Raw genomic sequence first — 23,526 nt, 5'->3', positions numbered from 1 at the left:
AAAATCATTCTTTAACCTGTCTCCTCCCCTTCGTCTACACTGATTGAAGGGAATTCAACAAGTGACATCAATAAAGCATCATAGCTTTCACCTGGTCAGTCTATGACATGGATAGAGCAGGTGTCCTTAATGTTTTGTATATCCATTGTTTTTGTCAAAATTGCTCAAACTCAGTCAATTTCATTTGAAATGATTGATGTATAGAAACATTCAAACCTTGTCTCTGTTTTTCAATAACATTTAAGTCAGGACTGAGACTGGACCACTAAGGAACACTAACATGTCTTCGAAAGCCATTCTGGAGTGTATTTCGCATTAAAACGTGTTTATTTGTCCCACTGAAAAATACAATTAAATCGCAGTGTTAGGTCTTCAGAGGACTGAGGCAGGTTTTCCTCAACATTTTTACATTGGCTTTGTTCCTTTCATATTTTTGGGATCTGGACCAACTCCCCAGTTCTTGCCGGTGACATGCATACCCATAACATATTGCCCCCACAATACTTGGAAATACACTTTTTCACTCTGTGATGTGTTGTGTTGGATTTGCCCCAAACCTTCCTTTTTTTAATTAATTTTTTAAAATCGAGGCCAAAAAGTTTATTTCTTTGCCATGTTCTTTCACTGTGGAGTAGATTGTGTACACAAAAAAAATCCCAATTTAATCTCTTTTTAGATGGAAATTTAAGGCACAAAATGTTAACTTTTACAAGGGTGTGTAGATTTTCACAAGGCACTGTATGGTATTTATATAGCTGTTGATATGGGAGTTCAATATCCTGATTCTATCAAATATTTTTAAGTAAAAACAAAAAAGAAGTACCACAAATGTGGACAACTCAAATCCCTAAAAATTAAAAGAAAAAAGTTTTTTCGCGTTCACCGAGTCATCTCACACACGTCGAGAGGAACGTGACATCACACAACCACATTGATTTTAATATCATGGAGGGCAACCATGGGCAATTCAGAGACAATATACTGTAACATGTTTCTTGGGACCTACTGTATATTGTATTCACATTGACTGTACCTACTGTATATGTCTTCAGAACACAGCCAGGATTTTGCCACTTTTTCTTTATGCTTTTCTTTAACTTTTTTTTTTATCACACCATGTAAAAGAATACATGAAAAACCAACCGCTGTCACTGCCAGTCAGAAGAACAACATGTCAAAAGATGTTAAGAAATGGATACAGTAAACCCCACTACCACTATCTTCATACAGATTTGTGGAGCCTACATACAGTAGATATGTTAATGCACACGTGCACGCACACACACCGACACGCACACACACACACACACACACACACACACACACACACACAAAAAAAAGTAAGCTATGATTAAGGCAGTCTCCAAAATATTGCAGAGATGGTTTTGGCCCCTGTGTTAGAGACAGACTGCCACAACAGTCTTATTCAGTTCTCAGCTCTGTTCCTAGCTGCTGCTGCTTCCCATAGACCACAGACAGACAGAGAGCACACCAGACCAGACGGATGGTCATGAGCAGATATGGAAAAGACATGGCCAAAGAAAACGTAAGCGTGATGTCATGATGACGTTAGATTAGAATTAAACATCCCAACAAAGAATCCCGGAGTCGTAATCCTCACAAGGAAGGGAAGATAGGTCAAAGGTCATATTTGGTTTGGGTATCAGACAGTCCACCTCACAAGTACTAATATTTGAAAGAGAATTAAATCAAAAAGCACAGAGTCTGGGAAACTTGAACTTTACTAGGACATGAAAATAAAAAGTAGTAGCCTATTACTAAATGGTCCACTGTACTGTAGTTAGTAAGGGCTTGTTAGGGGCGTGCAGAGACAGAGATAGACATAGGTCCCACACAGCTTTCCTTTTTCTCCAATAACTACTAAGTGTACCCAATGATAGAGTCAAGAGTTAAATCAGACACATCTTCGTTGGAATTGGCAGCCACAGTCCATCATAGTCTTGAATGAAGACGGCTAGCTTCGCTCCACCTTGCATGTCACAAAGAGGGCAAAGCACAGTTTCGAACATGTTAGGAGGACTCCTCTACTGTACTGCACATACTGTCCATCCACAGAGGGGGTTAGTTTAACAACTAGAGAGCACAGTCCCTAGTGGAAGTTCCCATACACCTCCCCTACAGTTCCAGTCCCCTCTTAGGTTCAGCTCAGACCCACTCCTGCATGGAGCGCTTGCAGTACAGTATGTGTCTCTGCGTGCTCTTCCTCCTGAACTGGAACACGGTGTAGAGCAGGACCATCATGCACAGCGCCAGGACGCAGGGGATGGCGATGGCCACAGCATTCTCTGTGCCCCCTGTGCTGTCCAACTTGATGACGACGTCCACGTCACCGTTGCTGCTGTCGGAGTGGCGCTCCTCCACCTCTGGGGGGCTCCAGTCCCAGTCGGGGTCGGCCGGCAGGCCGTCGCAGCCCATGAAGTCCCTCAGGATGGAGCGGGGGTAGCCCGGTTCCACCCGCAACCGCTGGTTGTTGAACTTCCAGTACTCCTTCCCCTTGTAGAAGTAGGTGAATCCTGTTCACAGGAGAGGAAACTCAACATTTAAACATTCGTACAAGATAATAAAATGACTTGTGCCAAAAAGTTGATCCTAAAATGTACATTTTCTAGTTTTAGAACACCATCAAAAATGTCCTGTACTGAGAAGCAAGGCATAAATAGGCTATATAGAACAAAGAGGCCAATTTGAGTCATTAGAAAGAGATGTGATGCAGAGATAGAGGAGGATATAGAGGGAGGAATGGATGGCCTACCGTTGGCCTTGTCCACAAACGCCCCCTGAGGGGAGTCAGGGATGCCCTTCCAAACCGTGATGGGTTTGGGGTAACCAGGGTCCATGTTCCTCATGTCTTCATTGTACCTCCAGTATCTAAAACCAGGTAGGAATGAAACATTGCAGTCAATATCCATAAACACAGATGTAGGATCATCATTTGAGCCAGTTTGCTAAAGCAGGGAAATAATCCTGCAGCAATAGGAAATTACAATTATTATGTGGATTATAATTAATTACATTTTTATAGGGGTTGATACATTTTTTTGTTAGGGCAACTTAAGTCGGACATTTCAAAGTGGAAATTCCAAACTTTATAAGCTTTTTTAAAACCCCAAAACACTACAAGTTTGCATTTCCTGCTTTCCTGCACACACACACACTATAATCTCATGATTTTCTACACGCACACACAACTTTTAAGGCTCAAGATAATGTTATGCTGTCATACACAGAGGGACGATGGCGTGGTCTTAAAAAACAACTGCGGAATGATGACAGCATCATGACAAATCATTTGATCTGCCCTCGCAACAGGGTCAGCGCCTCACATGATTTAATCTACCATGACAGCTTCACAAAATATTTGAGTCATATCGGTAAACACCATGTACTAAGAATAGCATCTTATCCTCTTGCAGTCCACATACATAGATGGTCTCCTTAGCAGACAAGTCCCTCAACATTCGTGCCAATATCAGTCAATTCTATATCAGCTAGCATGTATCATCGTCATTGATAAAAACTAATACAGTATAACATACAACCTAATTCACAATCTAACAAATCCAATGTAAATAGATGGTCAGATGGTCTCAAAGCCTCCATAACATGCAGGCCCCTTGTCATCAATGCCTGCCAGTCAATTCTGTCATCAGCTGCAATCTATCGTCACTATGAATAAAAAACCAATGTGGTGTCATGGAGACATGAGAAGGTTAAACTGACCTGTCTCCCTTGAAGAAGTATGTCTTGGCCACGTCCTCCCACCACACAGCGGTCTCTATACTCTGGGTGGGCATCCCGCTCCCAAACAGAGAGATATCCTGAGGGTAGGTGGGCTGCAGAGTAGTGTCCTTGAACACCCAGAAGCGGTTCCCTAAAAAGAAAAATAGACACAAATGGATCAGTGGTCATAATTATCCAGTAATCACAAACAGAGCCTGGGTCCAAACATTATGTTTTACACTGTTGCTATGTAACACTGTGAGCAGTACTGGCGCTAATTGTGACTTTTAATTCATTCCAATAATGAGGGCTTATTACACTGGCGTACCGGACACCCCCGCAGCCCCTGCAAGGCGGAGGGCCCACACCTCTGGGGGCCCATCCGCATGTCCTCGATGTCTATTTTATTTACTTATTTAATTTTTTTTACAGTAACCCTCCAAAAAGTAATTTATAAACCTTTTTCAATTACATACGTACTAGGAAGCTAAGTGTTTGTTTCTTGGGCTTCAGGAATGTGTCTGAAAAAGTGCCTCAAGCCTTGAAAAAAAGAAACTGATTGAAAGAAACGGGATATCAGTGAACAAAGGCCGTGGTCAAGGCTACGACGGCGCTAGTGCAATGAGTGGAGCTTACTCAGGTGTTCAAACGCGCATATCAGACCCAGAGAGTTTTTGTTCAGAAAACGATCTCTCCGCAGAAGCGACAGTTACAGGGATGGTAAAAACAGCTTGATTGCCGTAGCAACATCAGGGAAACTGGGCAGAAGGGAGTGGTGCTTTAAATACAGTAGTTCTGTAACATCTTTAATTAAACCTCTCATTCTTCTTAATTGCCGGCCTCAACACGTTAAGGAAAGAGATGAACTGTATAAGAAGCTCTGGGGACAGGTCGTCTGGATACTGGACAGTCAATACATTTGGCATTAATAGATTGGTTTTACGCACAACAACTTTCTATCAAAGCTGGGAGAAAGCGTGAGGACAGCTCATGTCACGCATGTTCAGGTAGGCTATACAGGACCGTTGTATATTCCCCAAAAATCAATTGGGAGCTGATTAGTATGCTGCTGCATCAAAAATTTATTTTACAATCTGCAATGTTTGAATGTCCTACTTTAATTACCGAACAAGTAATTACATTATTGCCGCCAGCCGGCAGACACTGTGTATAGCTTCGTGAAATGTTAGGATTAACATGAGAAAAGGACGACCAAATAGGCCTAGTAAGAAACATTTATCCAACCCATTAGCTAAAGCAAAGCTACAGGCTACATGCCCTGGCATCATCGATTCTATAAGCAGCCACATAGACATGAAGGGGGGGGGACTGCATTACGCCAGTGACTTATTTGCATAGTTCAGGAAGAAGTAAAGAGCTACTATAGTGTTGTGAGATTATTTAAGAGCTTTTGAAAACTAGTGTAATTATAATGAGTACAATAAGGGGCTACTGAAGTGTTGTTTGATTGTGAACGCAGTACAATAAGGGGCTACTGAAGTGTTGTTATATTGTGAACGCAGTACAATAAGGGGCTACTGAAGTGTTGTTTTATTGTGAATGCAGTACAATAAGGGGCTACTGAAGTGTTGTTTTATTGTGAATGCAGTACAATAAGGGGCTACTAAAGTGTTGGGAGTCCAGTCCAGTAAGTAGCTCCTCCACGAGGTAATAAATAAAGCATGATGCTCTGTGATCCTGCTGGGTGACAGATGTCATGTTAATCTGCCTGATGGAGGGATGGGGAGGGGCTGAACTCTCACCTGTTATCATACAGTACAAAATGGATGCAATTTAGAACATATTTCTACTAATTGCATTGGCATTCTCTTGTACTTATTAATATGACATTGTGATGACCACAAACTGCGTTGCTCTGTCTTTTTCTCTCAATTGCTCTCCTCAAACTACACTTCAAACGTAATGCTACCTTCTGCTGATACAAGAGTAAAATAAGCTCCCTTTCATCTCCGCCATCTCTCTCCCATCCTCTCCTTTTTTCCTCTCCTCCATCTCTCATTCCTCTCTTTCTCTCACCTTTGAAGAAGACAAACTTCCCTTCGCTGTTTTCATAGACGGCGTCGATCTTGGCAGGCAGGCCTTTCCAGAAGTAGTTGATCTGCATGGGGTAGCCAGGGACCACTGAGTTGTCCCTCACCCTCCAGAACCACTGGTCCTACACACGGTGCAGACAACAACACATGATCTTCATCTCCTTCTCTGTGGTAGCATAAACCCAAACTCTAAAACCTGCTTCGTCGCATTCCCTAAAACCAGCAGTGATTGATTCCACTGAAAGCCTTCAGTGAACACTTCCACCTCCTTATGTAAACATATCTTTTAACATCTCTCCATCCAAAGTCAGGGGACATGGTCAACAGTGGAAGTGTAATAATAACCATAAAATCTAGCGGTCAAACAGAGAAATGGTTCCAATAATTTTCCCACCATTCATTTTAGGAAATGTTAGAAGCACTTACAGTAAGGGCTGTGTTTCGTGTAGGCTTACCCGGCGTGACGTTTTGATAACCATGTAAATCTCTTCCGGACAAGGTGACTTTTATCAATATAGTAGGTTTTATTTACTCTCAAATTCGAAAACGCTAGTTAGCATTGCTAACAGGTATTGTGTCAAATTAAAACTTACAAAACAGTTCACAGAATTTTCAATTTAAAGAAATGTTGAATTTGAAAATAATTTAATATCTGTGTTTATCAAAGATAGAAGGTGATAGTGAGAGCACTGGGTGGAGTCCTTTTTTAAATTTTTTTTTAAATAAAAGCAAAATTAGTGCTGTGTTTACATCCCTTCAAAACAAACCTTTGTGAACGGCTGTGTTAATCATTTCAAGTAGCAGTGGACCTAATTGGTTCCCCCAAAAATGATAGACCTCAGGAGAAATACCGTCACAACCAGGTGATTTGTCTTTATTCATGTTATCCAATGCTCTTTTGCGGTCATGGAGAGAGATGTGGGCTCCCAGGAAGCTGGCTTCTTCAGTTGAAAAAATATGAGTTCTTATAGCTTTTAAAAATGATTCAATCTGGCTTTGTGTGGATGTACAATCAGAGGTGTACAATTATTTTATAGAAACGGGAAGCAATTAGTAATTCACCTGATTAAGATTCAATAGTTGCAATATCCGCTAATCGATCATTACTACAAAGCTTGTTAGACAGTAGACGACTGAATCGATTACCATGGAAGTAAAGGTTGAGTCTAACTTGATGGATGTCAAATTCTGCTCTCTGTCTTAAAAATAGATTTAGAAAAGAGTAGTCACTACCTAGTCTGATAAAGGTGTTTGTTGAAAACGCTCTAACGTCGATAACAACTTTTCCAATTCTGATATCTTCTTTAATTGTTTTTAATAAAACCTTCAATGACATCCCATAAAATCTGATGATCATCAATTTCATTTTTGTTAATCATTATCAATTAATTTAATTCAGTTTCAAATTGTTCACAGAAAGTATGATTTTGTAGTAAGGAAACATTAAAGCGCCATCTTGTGGTTCTTTTAGGAGATTCTGGCATTTGTATCTGGCAATAATAACCATGATGATCAGATATGCTCATATGTCGAATTTCTATTCTCATGATTTTAGAAAATAGTGGAATAGATATTAGCACAAAGTCAATACGGGAGAATGTTTTGTGCCTGTTTTAATAGAAAGTGTACTCTTTTGCTTTAGGGTTATGAGCTAGTCAGGCATCAATGAGGTTGTAATCAGAGTATGTGTTGGAGAGCCTTGGCTGCCTATGGATTGTAGTTTGTCTTATTAGATTTGTCCCGCATGTCCAAAATGGCATTCATGTTTGTCCCAATAACCAGTTGGAATTCACTTAATTCTAATAATATGCTGCTCAGAGAATCAAAAAACATAGGATCATATGAATTTGGAGCATACATATGAGTAAAGGCAATTTTCTTTCCATTATGGCTACAGTTAAGGAAAGTGATTCTGCCTTCTTGGTCTTTGCCTTTACCCAAGATGGTACTTTTTTATTTCTTGTGTGTCACAATGATTACCCAAGCAAAAAAATAGTATATTTTAATATATTACAAGTATACTAAAGTATACTGAAATATACAAAAAATTTGAATAATATACTTCAAATATGAGATGTATTTTTCTAGTATATATATTAAGTAGACTATAATATATTATATTCATTGTTTTTTAGTCTTGTAGTATAGTATAAATATGCTATCAACCTTCAATACACTTATTAAAAGTGAACTTTAAATTAATAATTTTTCAGTCTTTAAGTATACTATATGCTTACTATCATTAAACTTAAACACATTAAAACTACTTTAATTTCAATCGCTTGAATTGTAATTTAGTATATTCATTCAAAATACACTAGTAGTTGTTTTTAATAAGTTGAAGCATATATATTTTTTTTTATTAAACTCTTGTGAGTGATCAAGTGCACTATAAGTATACAGTGCCTTGCAAAAGTATTCATACCTCTTGTATTCAAATTTGATTGTGTTAAAAAGTGGGATTAAAATTGATTTCATTGTCATTTGTTGTCAACAATGAACTCAAAATACTCTATAATATCAAAGTAAAACATTTATATTACAAATTAGATCACTAAAATATAGCCATTGTATAAGTATTCAGCCCCTTTGTTTAGGCAAGCCTAAATTAGTTCAGGAGTAGAATTTGGCTTAACAAATCACAGAATATGTTTCATGGATCTGTGTGACGTAATAGGGGTCGACATTGTTTTGTTTTTTTGTGACCAACCCTTCCTCTGTCCCCCATACAACATATGTAAGGTCCCTCAGTCAAGTATTGAATACCAAGCACAGATTCAACTACAAAGACCAGGGAGCCTTTCGAAGGTCTCATAAAAGGGCAATGATTGATAGATCGGTAACAATACAAAATCAGACATCGAATATCTCTTTAAGCATGTTCAAGTTAATAATTATGCTGTGGATTATGAATTAAACCACCCAGACATAGCAAAGGTACAGTTGTTCTTCTGAACTGAGCTGTAGGACAGGAATGAAACTGCTAAGTGACGTTACCATGGTGATTGATTGTAAAACAATTACAGACAATGGCTGTGATGGAAGAAAACGGAGGATAGATCAACAACATTGCAGTGACTCCACAATAATGATGTAAATGACAGAGTGAAAAGAATAATACAAATATACAGAAGAAAAATATTCCACTTTTGAGAAATACACATAAAATGTACTTAAGGTGTATTCAAAGTATATTAGAATACACCTTAGTATCTAATATTCTAAGAACATGCCCCAATTTAGATAATTTTGTATGTATTTAATATACTTGAATGGTTATAAAATACAAATAAATTGACATTAAATGCATTCATTAAATGTATTTAAAATGTTGTTCCAATTTAGATCATTTTAAATATACTTAAATACATTTAAAATATGTTAATGGTGTATGATTTAAGGATATTTAAATATGAATATTTTTTGCTAGGGTGCACATTTAGTTTTGTTTGGGGTTGATGAAAAAGCAGCCAGTTTGTACAAGTAGTTCTCTATTCTATGCGTGTCCTTTTGGAGCAGGTGTTTTCCTTGGAACTTCACTATATCAATATGGTTTCTTGCTAGAATATCAAGACAGCTGGAACATTTGATTGGTGAGTTTAGGCCTTTCACATTCCAGGAGAGAATAGCTAGCGTTGCCCCCCCCCCCCCCCCCCCCAAAAAAAAAGGTAGTATTAAGTAATAAGCCCATGGCTGTAAAACAAAAAGCAGGAGCCACAGAAAAAAACACTCATTTGTCGTTCCCCCCTCACGAACAATCTGGTATTGAGAGACGCCATATTCCCACAGTCGAATTGTGAACAGACAAATTCTAGCTGCCGGAGCGCCTTAGACCTACTAGTTATTCCTTGTCACACAATGAATGTTCCACACCTTAATATGATGTTTATTATTGACAAGTTTTAGGAAATAAGTCCATTAATTTATAGTAATTTGCAAAAGAAAGCCGCGAAAAGCCACACGTTTCAATGCATGCCACCGGAACCAGAAGGAAAAATCTATTACCTTTTAACACTTTGTAGATTTTATAGGGTAGACAAGTGTACATTATACAGTATCTGTGCATGTCGACCTACCTTAAATACGAATAGCTCCTGTCTGAGGATTGCCAGGGTGTTGAAGCCTCCGTCACAGATGTTGGGTTTGGCGTAGGGGTTGGAGGGTTTGGCGCCCTGAGGAGGGCGGTGGGGCCGGACCTGGCGGTCGTGCTTACGGGGTTCCGAGGGGGAGTGGAAGCGTGGGGGAGGGGCCGTGGGTGGGGCCCTGGTGGGCTGGAGAGCCCTGTCTGGTGGACCTGGGGATGAATGAGAAACATTAGCCTAGCCAGCTAACTAGCTAAGGGGATAAAAAATATACATATTGTCATTGAACATTATCATTGAACATTTATTCCTTTAATGAAAACAATAAAACAAATGTTTTTTAAATTATATACACAATACTATTATTATACTACTTTGCATAGATTTAGTGTACTAAACCGATTGAGGGCATTACTATAATATAATATTATGTTGGAAATTAAATGCAGTACCATAGATACAGGTAAATGCCCAAATAAAGGAAACACTTGAGTAAATGAAGGATACAAGGTATATTGAAAGCAGGTGCTTCCACACAGGAGTGGTTCCTGAGGTAATTAAGAAATTAACATCCCATCATGCTTAGGGTCATGTATAAAAATGCCCAGTTACTCATTATTTTGGCAACCATGGCAAGAAGAAAGGATCTCAGTGACTTTGAAAGAGAGGTCTCAAAGGAGCATAGGAGGGTTTAAAGGGTGTGTGTGTGTGTGCGTGCGTGTTAGTCATAAGATCTCAACCCAATTGAACACTTGTGGGAGATTCTGGAGGGTTCCCTTTCAGTCAGTTAACTTCAGTACAACCTACTATGGGTAGTCACACTCTAGTTGAAGGATCTACAATCATGCCTGATAAGGCAAATGAAATCCACGCCTCGCTAGAAGCCCAGTGTGAGGCTCGGATTCTTTCAATTACTCCACTCTTCACCACGTGTAGTCCCGTGTGGCTCAGTTGGTAGAGCATGGTTTGATTCCCACGGGGGACCAGGATGAAAATGTATCTTGCTTTCACTACTGTAAGTCGCTCTGGATAAGAGCGTTTGCTAAACGACTAAAATGTAAAAACAGGAACGATTCACGCTACTAAAACAAACAATTGGAAAAGGAGACCGTCTTACGTTGCGCTAACTAAACTGTCCCATAGTGATAGAGTGAGATCACTTCCTGTACGCTGTACTAGTTCTCATAAGTTTTCTAATCACAAACAAAGTTTTGAGTTATTAGTTATTCTTCAGTTTGCTGGTGCAATGAGTAAGATGGCCAACAAAACGACTGAGACAATGATGCCTAAGCCAGGTTTGGGGTTGAGATCATGCCCCCAGTCATGAGGTTATAGCATTTCTCTGAAAGATACTCATGATCTATGTGTAGTTTGCCACGGCTTGGAACACGCTCAGGTGGCCCTCAATCAAACCAGTTTGGGGACGCATTGCCACGTACTGTGTACAAACTCCCTGGAAAGACGTGTAGCCTTCTTGAGGAAGCTTGGAATTACTGATGGTGACTTTCCTTTCCCGAATGCTGGAAGCGGAGATGGATTGGGTGGTCTGCCTGGGCGTGGGGTATGTGGTGGCTGCCTGTGCCCATCTCGTCTGTGCACTCTGTCATCGGTTACGGGAGGCTACTCGGAGAGAAGGGGCATCCTGGTTCGGTGGGTACCTCCCACCGCCTGTGTTTGTCTCAGTCAAGCACTGCTTGCCTCTCTTCCCAGACTTGTTGATGAAGGGTCCAGTCCAACCTCAGTGATCCATTCCTATGTGGACTTTCGAGACCGGGCTAGCTAAACAAGCGCTGCATAACGCGCTAGCCAGGTTGGCTAACTCACTAAGGCAAGCAAGCTAATACTAGCTATTCCTGCCTCCCCACAGTGGAGTTTCTGGAGTAGCTCTCTTGTTTGGTATATGTATCATTAAGTCGCTTGGTTATTCTAAAACGGACCGTGCTGCGGTCAAAGAGGCTAGCCTAGTGTCATGACGTGGCCCTTTCTGGGTGTGGATCGTGCCCCCCCCCCCCACTCTCTCTCCTAAACCCAGGTTTTGTTATCTCAGGCCATAAATTCTTGGCAGAGGCTCTCTCCCCCTGGTCATGCAGAAAGAGAGGGAGAGAGCACAGAGAGAGAACAAAGGACTTCACTTTGCCAAACTCCTAAATCCCCAAAATGGGAGAATTAAACTATTTCTACTTTTGAGAATGTGGGAATGGTCCATGGACACTTAAGGGACAGTTATGATGAGTGTGTTTCATTTGGTGATCTCATGAAGGACAGGAAACACACATAACGTTCTCTTAAAGTGTATATTTCCCAGCTGTCAGGTTTACATCTAAATATTGTGAAAAGGATGTGATTAAAAATGAAACTATTTGTGAAAAGATGTAATGTGATATTAACCTTCTAAATGAGAGTATGGATTTTCATAAAAAGATTAACTAGTCAGTGGCCACACTCCTGTGAGCCCAGACATCACATTAGGCATCATGGCCCTTTTCTACTGAACGGTATCTCATAAAGTGTACATTTCCCAGCTGTCTGAAACATATAAAACCCACTCCTGATGAAATTCACATCAGACCACGTAAACCCCGATGTAAGCTAAGGTTGCAAATGGTTGAATTTCTAAGACCAAAACATGCCGTGTGATGCTGGTATGTGAAGTGGTTTAAACTACAACTCTACCAAAGGACAAGACTATACCACGTGGAGCATTGGCTACACGGCTGGAAATGGTTAAACTCTGAGACTATCAATCTCTACTGAATAAGTGAGAAATTCTAGACAACATGAATTACTAGTCTGCAGCTAGAAATTACGTAAACCTAGGATGAGAATACAGACAACCGCCGAAACATCTATTCTATGGCATTTCTCCGAATGGTATTCTGAAGTATCCATTCTAACAATAACGAAATACTTTGATCTTCGGGGAAACGCAACCAGAGAGACTCTGATGAACTCTCCAGCAGACGGACCAGATTCCAACAGAGAAGACAACGACATACGGGCGTATATGAATTGCATTTTCTTTTTGAATGAGTGGTCGTTCATGTAAAGTATTAGCAATGTCTATGAGTGTAGTAATCCTCTATGAGTTTCCCGCTCTTTATCGGTCCACACCCCCTTTCTTTTGTCTACCAAGCCATCATATTGGCTTTGCCAGCTAGGGAGTCTTTTCTTTGTATCATGTAGCAACCCAATGTATAATATCTACTGTTTGTTTGTTATGTATTTATGTGATTTGATTAGTTAGTAAATAAATAATTAAGCCAATTTGTATAACGCTGATTCATAATTTATGCTAGGGTTCGTGCAGAATTTTTAAGATGTTCCGATGAGACTGATAGAAGGTAAAGAATAATTAATGATGGACTGCTATTGATATAAAAGATCGTCAGATCTTTAAGAGTGGATTTAGGAGATAGCCGCTCCATATAAACTAATGCTTCCGTGGTGCCCCGGATTCCTAATGAGTTAGTTATTGCCTGATTAATTTAATCAAATAATTAAACGTTAGGTAATTGATTTGAAAATAGCCTGTCATCACATTAAGGATAATAGAGACACGACACTAGCTTATGCTAAAAAGCCTCCTGGCTAACATTGGCTAGCCTACTTAACCTATGGCGAGTAAAACTGACTAGCTTTCCACTGGCGTTATGGCAACCTTCTTCCTATTTTCAGTTCCTGGAGTTGGAGGGAGTGAAAGAAATGGAGTTTGTGTGCACCTCTGATGAAGAAGCAGCCCGCCGGGCACTTGGCTGGGGTAACGCCCGGAGCGAGGGGCTTTGGCATGGGTCTGTGAAAACAGTGCCCCTACTTTAGCTAAAACGGTTACTATGTCAGCCATTGCCAGAGACCCCTGTGCCAGTAAAGGGGCCGGGCTTCATGCAGGCTATACAGTCTCATGGAAGCACAACGTATGTTGGAAACTTGGCCATGTTTAAAGCTGCTCCCTCTGTTACCCCATGTTCCACGTTGTTCACAGGGTTCAAGGGGTATATCAGTGTCCCCAGGTTGAGAGTGACAAGTTGGGTCACTGTCCGCAAGGGGGTGTCCCTCCCCCATAGGTGGGATCCATTGCTGATTCCTGCCTGTAGCTCACTAGTCCCTTTAAGGTGTCTAGTGATACAGGTTATGGGCTCTATAGGCAATTAGTTGCTGGTAGGGGAGTCGAGGGAACCAGAAGGGTTGGACATGACAACGCTATTATACCACATGCAGTCTCTGTGGTTAATATGAATGAGCCCCCAAATGAGCTGTCTGTCTCCAGCTCAATGCTTTTCATTCCTGGGAATAAGATTAAATTACAAATCGCCCCTGTCTGCTACAACAAAAGGGGTTAGTTTGTTAGAGCTGTCTTCCCATTTCCAACGATGTTACAAGGAGCTTTGTCACCAGTACCTATCACTGGTTGGTAGGATAACCTCCATGATAACGTTTTTTCCCTGGGTCTATTTTTAATGTGTCCAGTCCAGCTCTGGGTGCCAGCAGGTTACTGGAACACATTTTACCGCCTAAACCGAGTGAGGCTCATTGTGGCACGGACAATCGGGGTACATCACTGGCTGCATTTCAAGACACATACTCGTCCACTTACCCTCGCCTTATGCCCTTGGGAGAATCCCCGCAGCCATATTTGTCATCGGTCCAAATGATTAGCCAAGCAAGGGAAGTTTGCAATGAATGCCCCTCCGCCCTCGATTTTAATGGAGTTTGAGAGTGTACATTTATGTTCACGTCGGTGCTGAAATGCCCCATAATTCAATTCGCGATGATTGTACATCCACTAAGAAAAGTCCACCAAACCTTGTGTGTAAGTAAAAACGAATGTAAATAAGTTAGAAATGGTGCTACTAATGCACATGACGGCACAAACACGTCTCGTAAAATTTATGTTTTTGTTTGGGTAGCTTTTGGAAATTCCAGAAATAAAAAATGTTCCTTCTTCAGAAGTAGCTAGGCAGGCTAACGTTATTTAGCTAATTAATTTGCTAGCCATCATACAGTAGGTGTATATTAATAATTATACTTTTAATGTAAGTAGAAATACAATCATAATTGACGGTAGCAAATATAAAGCACCCACAAGCTACCAGTGGCTGAAAACACAATCATCGCGGGATGAATGAGTGACGAATTTTCGGGCAAGGGCGGTCCATTTAAAAATCATTCCTTCCTCCCACGCCCCTTGCCCTGCAAGTGTATACTCGTCAGACGTCATGATATGTCATTAGAAGTGTCCACTTAATTTGAGGGCTGAGGGGAGAGTGTGTGTCTGTTAAGTGTTTTGAATGCAGCCACTGATAGCCGGAGCCCTTGAACCCAGAGTGGGCTGGGCTTTAGGCAAACCTTGGCACAAACACATTTTTTTTTTCAAGTGAGTTCCACACTGTTCACGGGTGTTAAAACTGTTGTTTCCTGTATTTGAGTTAAATTAAACGTTTTCCTTCTCTGGGCTTCTGGTGACACAATTTAGGAAATGGCTGCTTGATTTTCCGTACTGCACATCGGTTGGGTATTTTCCCCATAAATTCAAGTATTTACTCTGAGTATTATAGTAACTTACACTAAAAGGGGAAAGTAGGAAAAGTTAATGGAAGAAGGACATTGTGACCTCTGGTGGACAATCAGTGTGTACAAGTGGCCGACAGGAAAGGCCAACAAAAACCCCCTTTCAAGAAGGGTTGGTTTCAATAGAGATAGATGACGAATGACGGCATTCAAACTCGTAAATACATTAATTTCTTACTCCCAACGGGCGGTGGTTCGTGTGCAAAGTAAATGGTTACTGTGAGTGTAGTTTACAAAAGTGTCTCTTTCCCTTTGTCTCTCTCCCCCCCTAATGTTATGTTGTAACAAGCCGTCATATCTTGTCAGTCCACTAGGGACTTTTGTCTTATGCAAGTGTGTATGTGTATTCTGTGTTATTATTTAGTTAGTAAATAAATTATTAAACCAATGTGTTATACTGAATAATCAGCAAGGCTGGGGTTCTTGCAGATCCAAGAATGTTACGACTGTTCAGAATGAGACTGATATGAGGTAATGGTTAATAAGTGACTTATCAGTATATAACTTATATATAATTTAGAGTTTCATTCAGGAGATGGTATCTCATTAAACAACTTCTTCCGTGGTGCCCCAAATTCCTAATGAGTTCATTTGTTACCTGATTAATTTAATACTAATGCACATGACGGCACAAACACGTCTCGTAAAATTAATGATGTTTTTGTTTGGTTAGCTTTTGGAAATTGCAGAAATAAAACATTTTCCTTCAGAAGTAGCTAGGCAGGCTAACGTTATTTAGCTAATTAATAGTTAGCGGATTAAATAAATAACAGTCATCAGATTAATGAAAGTCACTACAAGGTTTTGTTTGCGTCACGCATTTTGACATTTGAGTGAAGGGCCCCTCCAACAGTCAGGCTCATCCCCCTCAGTCCTCTGACATTGCAAAGTCTTTCCCCACTTGAATTTACTTTTTTATTGTTCTTGTTTTTTCTGTCTTTTTTAGGTTGATGCTAAGCAGGCTGTTATGGTGCACAGATTTTTTTGGTTTATATCGATGCACCATCGGGAATTTAAGGTCATAAATTTCAGTGTAAACAGATTGGGGAGTGCCATCAAGAGAAGTGAGGTAATAGCAAAGATGAAACGGGAGAGAGTTGACATATTATTCTGTCAGGAAACTCACTTATCCTGTCCTGATCACGAGAACTCAAGATTATGGGATATAAGAATACCATTTTCTCCTCTTATTAAAACGAGTAGAAGGGGCATTGCAATTTTGATCCCAAATTCAGTTAATTTTGAGCTTATATCAGAAATAAAAGGAAAGGAGGGTAGATTTATCTTTGTTAAACATAAACTGGATCACAAGGAAGTTACATCATTTAATGTTTACGCGCCACCGGGGAATGACATGGTGTTCTTTAGGAATGTGTTTGATTTAACTGCCACAGAAACCTCTGGCACGCTTATCAGTGGAGGGGATTTTAACATGATTTTAATCTCAGAATTGGACAGTACAAATCAAAATCGGAAAACGAGCTTGGTTGCTAAAAAGATCAATAGGATATTACAGGATTTAGGACTGTTTGATGTTTGACGCTACTTCCATATGTCAGATAGGGAATGCATTTTTTACTCAGCCGCCACACTGAATACTCCAGGTTAGACTACTTTTTCATGTACAGTGCAGATAGACACAGGCTTAAGGATTGTAGGATCAGGCAGAACGACTTATTAGATCATAATGGAGTTGACCTAACTCGACATCTTGATAGCAAACCAAGAAATACTCTATGGAGGCTTAATACACGCATGCTGAATGATCCAGCATTTAAGGAGTCAATAAAGACAGAATTGAATGTCTATCTGGAGAATAAGGATAACTGGGAAGTATCCCCTGCAACATTGTGGGATACACTAAGCTGGGTAATAGAGGGAAGATCATAGCCACATCATCTCTCAAGAAAAAGATTAATGCACAGAAACTGCTGAAATTACAGGAAACATTAGGAAGCTTAGAACGATCTCATAGTCAATACAAAGACCCTCTTATTTTACGAGAGATTCAAAAGGTAAAACAGGAAATTGACCAGATTTATATTGAAGAAGTAGAGAAAAAGCTTAGGTTCCTGAAAGAACGATATTATGAAGCAGACTCAAAGCAACAAAATTACTAGCACGGGGACTCAGAAAACAACAAGCACAGAATACAATTTTCTAAATAAAAGACCGCAAAACAAAGCAGATTACATGCAAATTGGATGAAATACAGAATGCATTTGAATCATACTATACAAATCTGTGCAAGCAACCAGAGAAGGCAGATGCACAGACAACAGAGCGTTTTTTGAACTCACTTGATCTCCCTTCAATTGGGACAGAGCAAAATTATAGACTTACTTCAGAAATAACTACTGAAGAAATGAATAATGCAATATTTAATCTGAAAGCAAAAAGATCTCCAGGCACTGATGGCATGACTGGTTCAAAGCCTTCAGAGAACAACTAACACCTCTACTTCAGGCCTCTTTTAACTGGAATCTACGAGAAGGAGATCTACCACTATGGAGAGAAGCCATCATATCTGTAATTCCAAAAGTGGGTCAAGATAAGAAGGAATACAGTTCCTATAGACATATCGCAATTCTTAACATGGATTATAAACGGTATGCATCAATAATTGCCAAAAGAATGGAGGACATAATCCCAGAATTTATAGGAATTGGGACTTGGCACTGGTTTTGGAGGCACTGAGCCTCTGGATTCGGTGAATCTGAAGATCATCTCCTACAAAACCTCCCTTTGGCCTCAGCTAAACATGTTGGGGACCTCCACGCGTTATCCGTACATCCTTCCTGTATTCAGCTCTAATGTGACATTGCATCCAAATGCGGCCTTCACTCCAAAAGTCATGGCTATGTCCTACAGGTACTTAGCTTTTGAGCCATTTCCCTTTTTGTGTCCTATTTTTGCTTCTGAAGACAATCAGAGGTTACATGCCCTGTGCCCCTTTGTGAGCTTTATGCACGTACATTGAACGGACACAGGACATCTGGTTATGTGACCAACTTTTTGTCTGTTTTGCTAATCCAGCTCGCGGCAGGGCGCTCTCTATGCAGCATTTCTCCCATTGAATTGTGGAGGCTTTCTCACTGGCATATAGCAGCATGGGGCAAGGGTTACCTAGCGGTGTACATGTCCACTCCACCAGGAGTCTGGTGGCATCTTGGGCGTTGTTTAAAGGGTTGACTATAGAAGATATTTGTGCTGCGGCGAGTTGGGCATCACCACACACTTTTGTGAGGTTTTATTGCTTGGATGTCACTGTTCCCAGTATAGTACACAGTGTACTTACGGCTGGGACAGGGGAAAGTCACTAGCCAGCACGTTGTGTGCGCAATACCCAGACTGCCGCATCTGGCGAGATCAGGTCTGGGTGGTTTGCCATGGGCCGCTTCATTTTACTATCCGTTTGGGGTCGGCTTGGGCCCTGATTATATTTCCCCATTGTATGTTGTACCGAAGTTGACTGACTGAAAGGGAATGTAACGTTATGACTATAACTACTGTTCCCTGAAGGAGGGAAACGCACCATCCATTCCTGGGCTTGGTTCAGAGTGGTATTAAATTGAAGGAGTGAATCCGAGCCTCATGCTTATCACCTGGGGAAGACGTGATTGTAGATCCTTCAACCGAAGTCGCAAGAGTGTGACTCCCCATAATATGGTGTACCTTGTTGCCCTCATTCAGGGAACAGTAGTTATAGTCATAACGTTAAGTTTTCCACCACCATCAACAAAACACTGAATTATGGAATTTCTCGTGGAAGAATCGTGTCGCATTCCTCCAGTAGAGTTTCAGACACTTGTAGAATCTACGCAAAGGTGCATTGAAGCTGTTCTGGGGGCTCGTGGTGGTTGGCCCAACTCCCTATTAAGACACTTTATGTTGGTGTTTCCTATATTTTGGCAGTTACCTGTTGGTACAGTACCATAGATTTTCTGGATGCCCTGAAGGTCGTCATGAGGAAGTTTGAAGTTCTCTGTGTCCATGTACTGGTAGAATGGAGCCATGATGGCTGTGGGATCATTGGAGTGTTCCAGACCCAGGGCGTGGCCCAGCTCATGGACTGCCACCAGGAACAGGTCATTACCTGGGAAGGGAGAGAAAGACTAGGGATTAGAATTACACAAACACACACGCAGTGTGACTGCACACACACATGCACACATGCACACACACAGACCCCAGCTAGCACATTTGGTTCCTTGGAAGTTGTGGGAATGTATACTACCGTTCAAAAGTTTGGGGTCACTTAGAAATGTCCTTGTTTTTGAAAGAAAAGCCTTTTTTTTGTCCATTAAAATAACATCAACTTGATCAGAAATACAGTGTAGATATTGTTAATGTTTTAAATGACTATTGTAGCTGGAAACGGCAGATTTTTTTATGGAATATCTACATAGGCGTACAGAGGCCCATTATCAGCAACCATCACTCCTGTGTTCCAATGGCACGTTGTGTTAGCTAATCCAAGTTTATCATTTTGAAAGGCTAATTGATCATTAGAAAACCCTTTTGCAATTATGTTAGCACAGCTGAAAACTGTTGTCCTGATGTAAGAAGCAATAAAACTGTCCTTCTTTAGACTAATTGAGTATCTGGAGCATCAGCATTTTGGGGTTCGATTACAGGCTCAAAATGGCCAGAAACAAAGACTTTCTTCTGAAACGCATCAGTCTATTCTTGTTCTGAGAATTGAAGGCTATTCCATGCAAGAAATTGCCAAGAAACTGAAGATCTCGTACAACGCTGTGTACTACTTCCTTCACAGCACAGTGCAAACTGGCTCTAACCAGAATAGAAAGAGGAGTCGGAGGCCCCGGTGCAAACTGAGCACTGAAGGGAAGTAGACAGTTTAAGGGGAAAAACTGAAGGGGAATAGACAGTTTAAAGAAGCTTTTTTAAGCCTTGAGACAATTGAGACAGGGATTGTGTATGTGTGCCATTCAGAGGGTGAATGGGAAAGACAAAGGATTTGAGTGCATTTCAACGTGATATGGTAGTAGGTAACAGGCGCACTGCACCGGTTTGAGTTTGTTAAGAACTGCAACACTGCTGGGATTTTCACACTCAACCGTTTCCTGTGTGTATCGAGAATGGTCCACCACCCAAAGGATATCCACCCAACTTGACACAAGCATTGGAGTCAACATGGGCCAGCATCCCTGTGGAATGCTTTCGACACCTTGTAGAGTCCATGCCCCGAATAATTGAGGCTGTTCTGAGGGCAAAAGGGGATGCAGCTCAATATTAGGAGGGTGTTCCTAATATTTTGTCCACTCAGTGCATATGGTTTTAAATAACATTGTTAGAAAGTTCCTTGAACGCTACTGATGTTCTTGTGGTTTTTATGGAAAGTTTTCAATGTTCTGAGAACATGACATTAAATAGAACTATGAGGAAACCTGCAGAAAACATTCTTCTGAAGTACTGAAATTTCCACAGAAGAATGTTGTTTCTTAACGTTCTCTGAACGTTCTGAGAACATGACTTTAAATTGAACCGTGAGGAAACCTGTCGAAAACATTATGTTGACAATATTGAAATTCCCACCTGAGAAACTGAAAAAGAAAAGTAAAAGCTGGGTATCCTGCACCATTCTCAGAACTTTGTGGGAACGTTGCAGGCAAAATAACCATAGGACAACCAAACTCTCACCAAGCTCTGAGAAACATATGGTTCTCAGAACGTTGTGCTAGCTACGACACACACACACACCTACGAAACTGGCTCATTTCCAGTTGAATTCTACAGAAGTGGATCAACATGTTAATCACACTGCTGACATTTACTATAGTCTATAGGGCTATAATTCATACGGTTTCGTGTTTTTCACCTGGGGATTCAACTCTATTATGAACGGCAAGGTTAGAATGAGGCTATTGAGGCTGGGAAACGTGAAGGGCATATTATGTGTCTATAGGGAGTCACAGCTTACAGAGAAAAGAGTGTCCCTGCCCAGGGCATTGGAACATTCATGTCCTGTTACACAACACACACACCACAGATATACATGCTTGACTCCACGTTACTAGTCATAGGTCTGGAGTATGTGTAATTTTAACTGACTTGTCCGGAAGGGCCTACTGCTGCAGTAGAGAGAGAGAGAGAAATGGTCTAATTTATTCTGTTGCTCACGCTTTTCACAAGAGTGACGCGTGTAGCTTGTTGTTGTTGTTGGCCAATCACAAGTCATTACAAGTGGCTACAGTCGTTGAGCCTCCGTGTGGAAAAAGTTAGGAGCTATCTAATCAACGGAAGATGGAATTAATATGACAGAATTAAAAGTTAAAGGAGAAGGATAGGCTACAACCGCCAAAAGCCAACAACTAGCCTGCTATTTAGCTAATATTCTGAATGGAGTTGTTATTTGCAACTGTAGGATGAGAAAATGCATCAACTGCAGCGTCAATTAGCCAAGCTAGCTAACGTTAGCTGGTTTAACTAGCTTCTCCCGGTTTGATGCAGTCAAGACAGGTACCACTTAATCACATTTGATGATAAATAACCTAGTTATTAGTCTACTATAGCGCGAGTCGGCTTGGTTAGTTGGTTGCTGTCTCTCGTCTCTCCGTCCATGCTCCCTGTTTCACTCGTTCACAGTACGGCCCCTCCCCCACCTGCTAGAGCGGCACCTCTCTTCTTCTTCGATGGGGTTTTTGCAGCAATTCGACCATGAAGGCCTGATTCACGCAGTCTCTCAACAGTGGATCTGGAGACGTGTCTGTTACTTGAACTCTGTGAAGCATTTATTTGGGTTGCAATTTCTGAGGCTGGTAACTCTAATGAACTTATCCTCTGCAGCAGAGGTAACTATGGGTCTTCTTTTTCTGTGGCGGTCCTCATGAGAGCCAGTTTCATCATAGCGCTTGATGGTTTTTGCAACTACACTTGAAGAAATGTTCAAAGTTCTTGAAATTTTCCGGATTGACTGACCTTCATGTCTTAAAGTAATGATGGACTGTCATTTCTCTTTATTATTTCAGCTGTTCTTGCCATAATATGGACTTGGTGTTTTAACAAGTAGGGCTATCTTCTGTACACCACCCATACATGTCACGAATCCCTCCGGAACTGTCATGACGCACACCTGGTCCCTATTCCCAGTGATTAGTATTGTATAATTGTGCCCTTTGTTCACCATTGTCCTGTCGATTATTGTTACAATGTTCGTTGGTCGTGTGAGCACCTGTGCTGTGTTGTTTTGGCTTTTATGCCACTTGTATTGCGTAGATGATTAAGGGTCTCGTCCCGTGTAATAATCATTGTGCGCTTGCGTGTGTTCGGGTCTCGTCCCGTGTATTTATTAGAGGTACTCCTCGCTCTTTTGTTTGGGTTTCAACCCTGTGTTTTTTTTATATGTGTTTGTTTGGTCTGCGTCCCCATGTTTTTACACGGCACGCTGTAATTTGGGAAATAAAAACCCCTATTATGCATTTCTGCGCCTGTCTCCTGACCATTTATGCCAACGTGACACTACCTTGTCACAACACAACTGATTGGCTTAAATGCATTAAGGAATGAAATTCCAAATTAACTTTTAACAAGGTACACCTGTTAATTTAAATGCATTAAACGCTTTTCCAGTTCTGCCCACAAATGTTCTATGGGATTGAGGTCAGGGCTTTCTGATGGCCTCTCCAATACCTTGACTTTGTTGTCCTTAAGCCATTTTGCCACAACTTTGGAAGTATTCTTGGGGTCAATGTCCATTTGGAAGACCCATTTGTGACCAAGCTTTCACTTCTTGACTGATGTCTTCAGATGTTGCTTCAATATATCCACAATTTTCCATCCTCATGATGATGTCTATTTTGTGAAGTGCACCAGTCCCTCCTGCAGCAAAGCACCCTCACAAAATGATACTGCCACCCCCGTGCTTCACGATTGGGATGGTGTTCTTCGGCTTGCAAGCCTCCCCTTTTTTCCTCCAAACATAACGATGGTCATTATGGCCAAACAGTTCTATTTTTGTTTCATCAGACTAGAGGAAATTTCTCCAAAAAGTATGATCATTGTCCCCATGTGCAGTTTCAAACCGTAGTCTGGCTTTTTTATGGCGGTTTTGGAGCAGTGGC

At 40.9% G+C, this 23,526-nt stretch overlaps 1 protein-coding gene across 1 annotated transcript in view; it reads right to left on the bottom strand.

Annotated features, from left to right (window-relative positions):
• Positions 1-308: 308 nt before the first annotated feature.
• Positions 309-23,526, bottom strand: part of LOC106600425 (matrix metalloproteinase-16) — a 44,170-nt gene continuing 20,952 nt past the window's right edge. Inside the window, exons 6-11 of the mRNA XM_014191765.3 lie at positions 19,377-19,538; positions 9,872-10,089; positions 5,779-5,917; positions 3,742-3,892; positions 2,774-2,889; positions 309-2,534 (exon numbers count right to left, since the gene is read on the bottom strand). Of these exons, the coding sequence (XP_014047240.1) occupies positions 2,167-2,534; positions 2,774-2,889; positions 3,742-3,892; positions 5,779-5,917; positions 9,872-10,089; positions 19,377-19,538 (1,154 nt within the window). The 3' untranslated portion in view covers positions 309-2,166. The remainder of the gene's footprint in view (positions 2,535-2,773; positions 2,890-3,741; positions 3,893-5,778; positions 5,918-9,871; positions 10,090-19,376; positions 19,539-23,526) is intronic.

The sequence above is a fragment of the Salmo salar genome, chromosome 03 (genome assembly GCF_965601325.2).
Source record: "Salmo salar chromosome 03, fSalSal1, whole genome shotgun sequence".
Taxonomy (NCBI): Eukaryota; Metazoa; Chordata; class Actinopteri; order Salmoniformes; family Salmonidae; genus Salmo; species Salmo salar.
The sequence above is the reverse complement of the archived record's forward strand: the minus strand, read 5'-3'. Positions and strand labels throughout refer to the sequence as shown.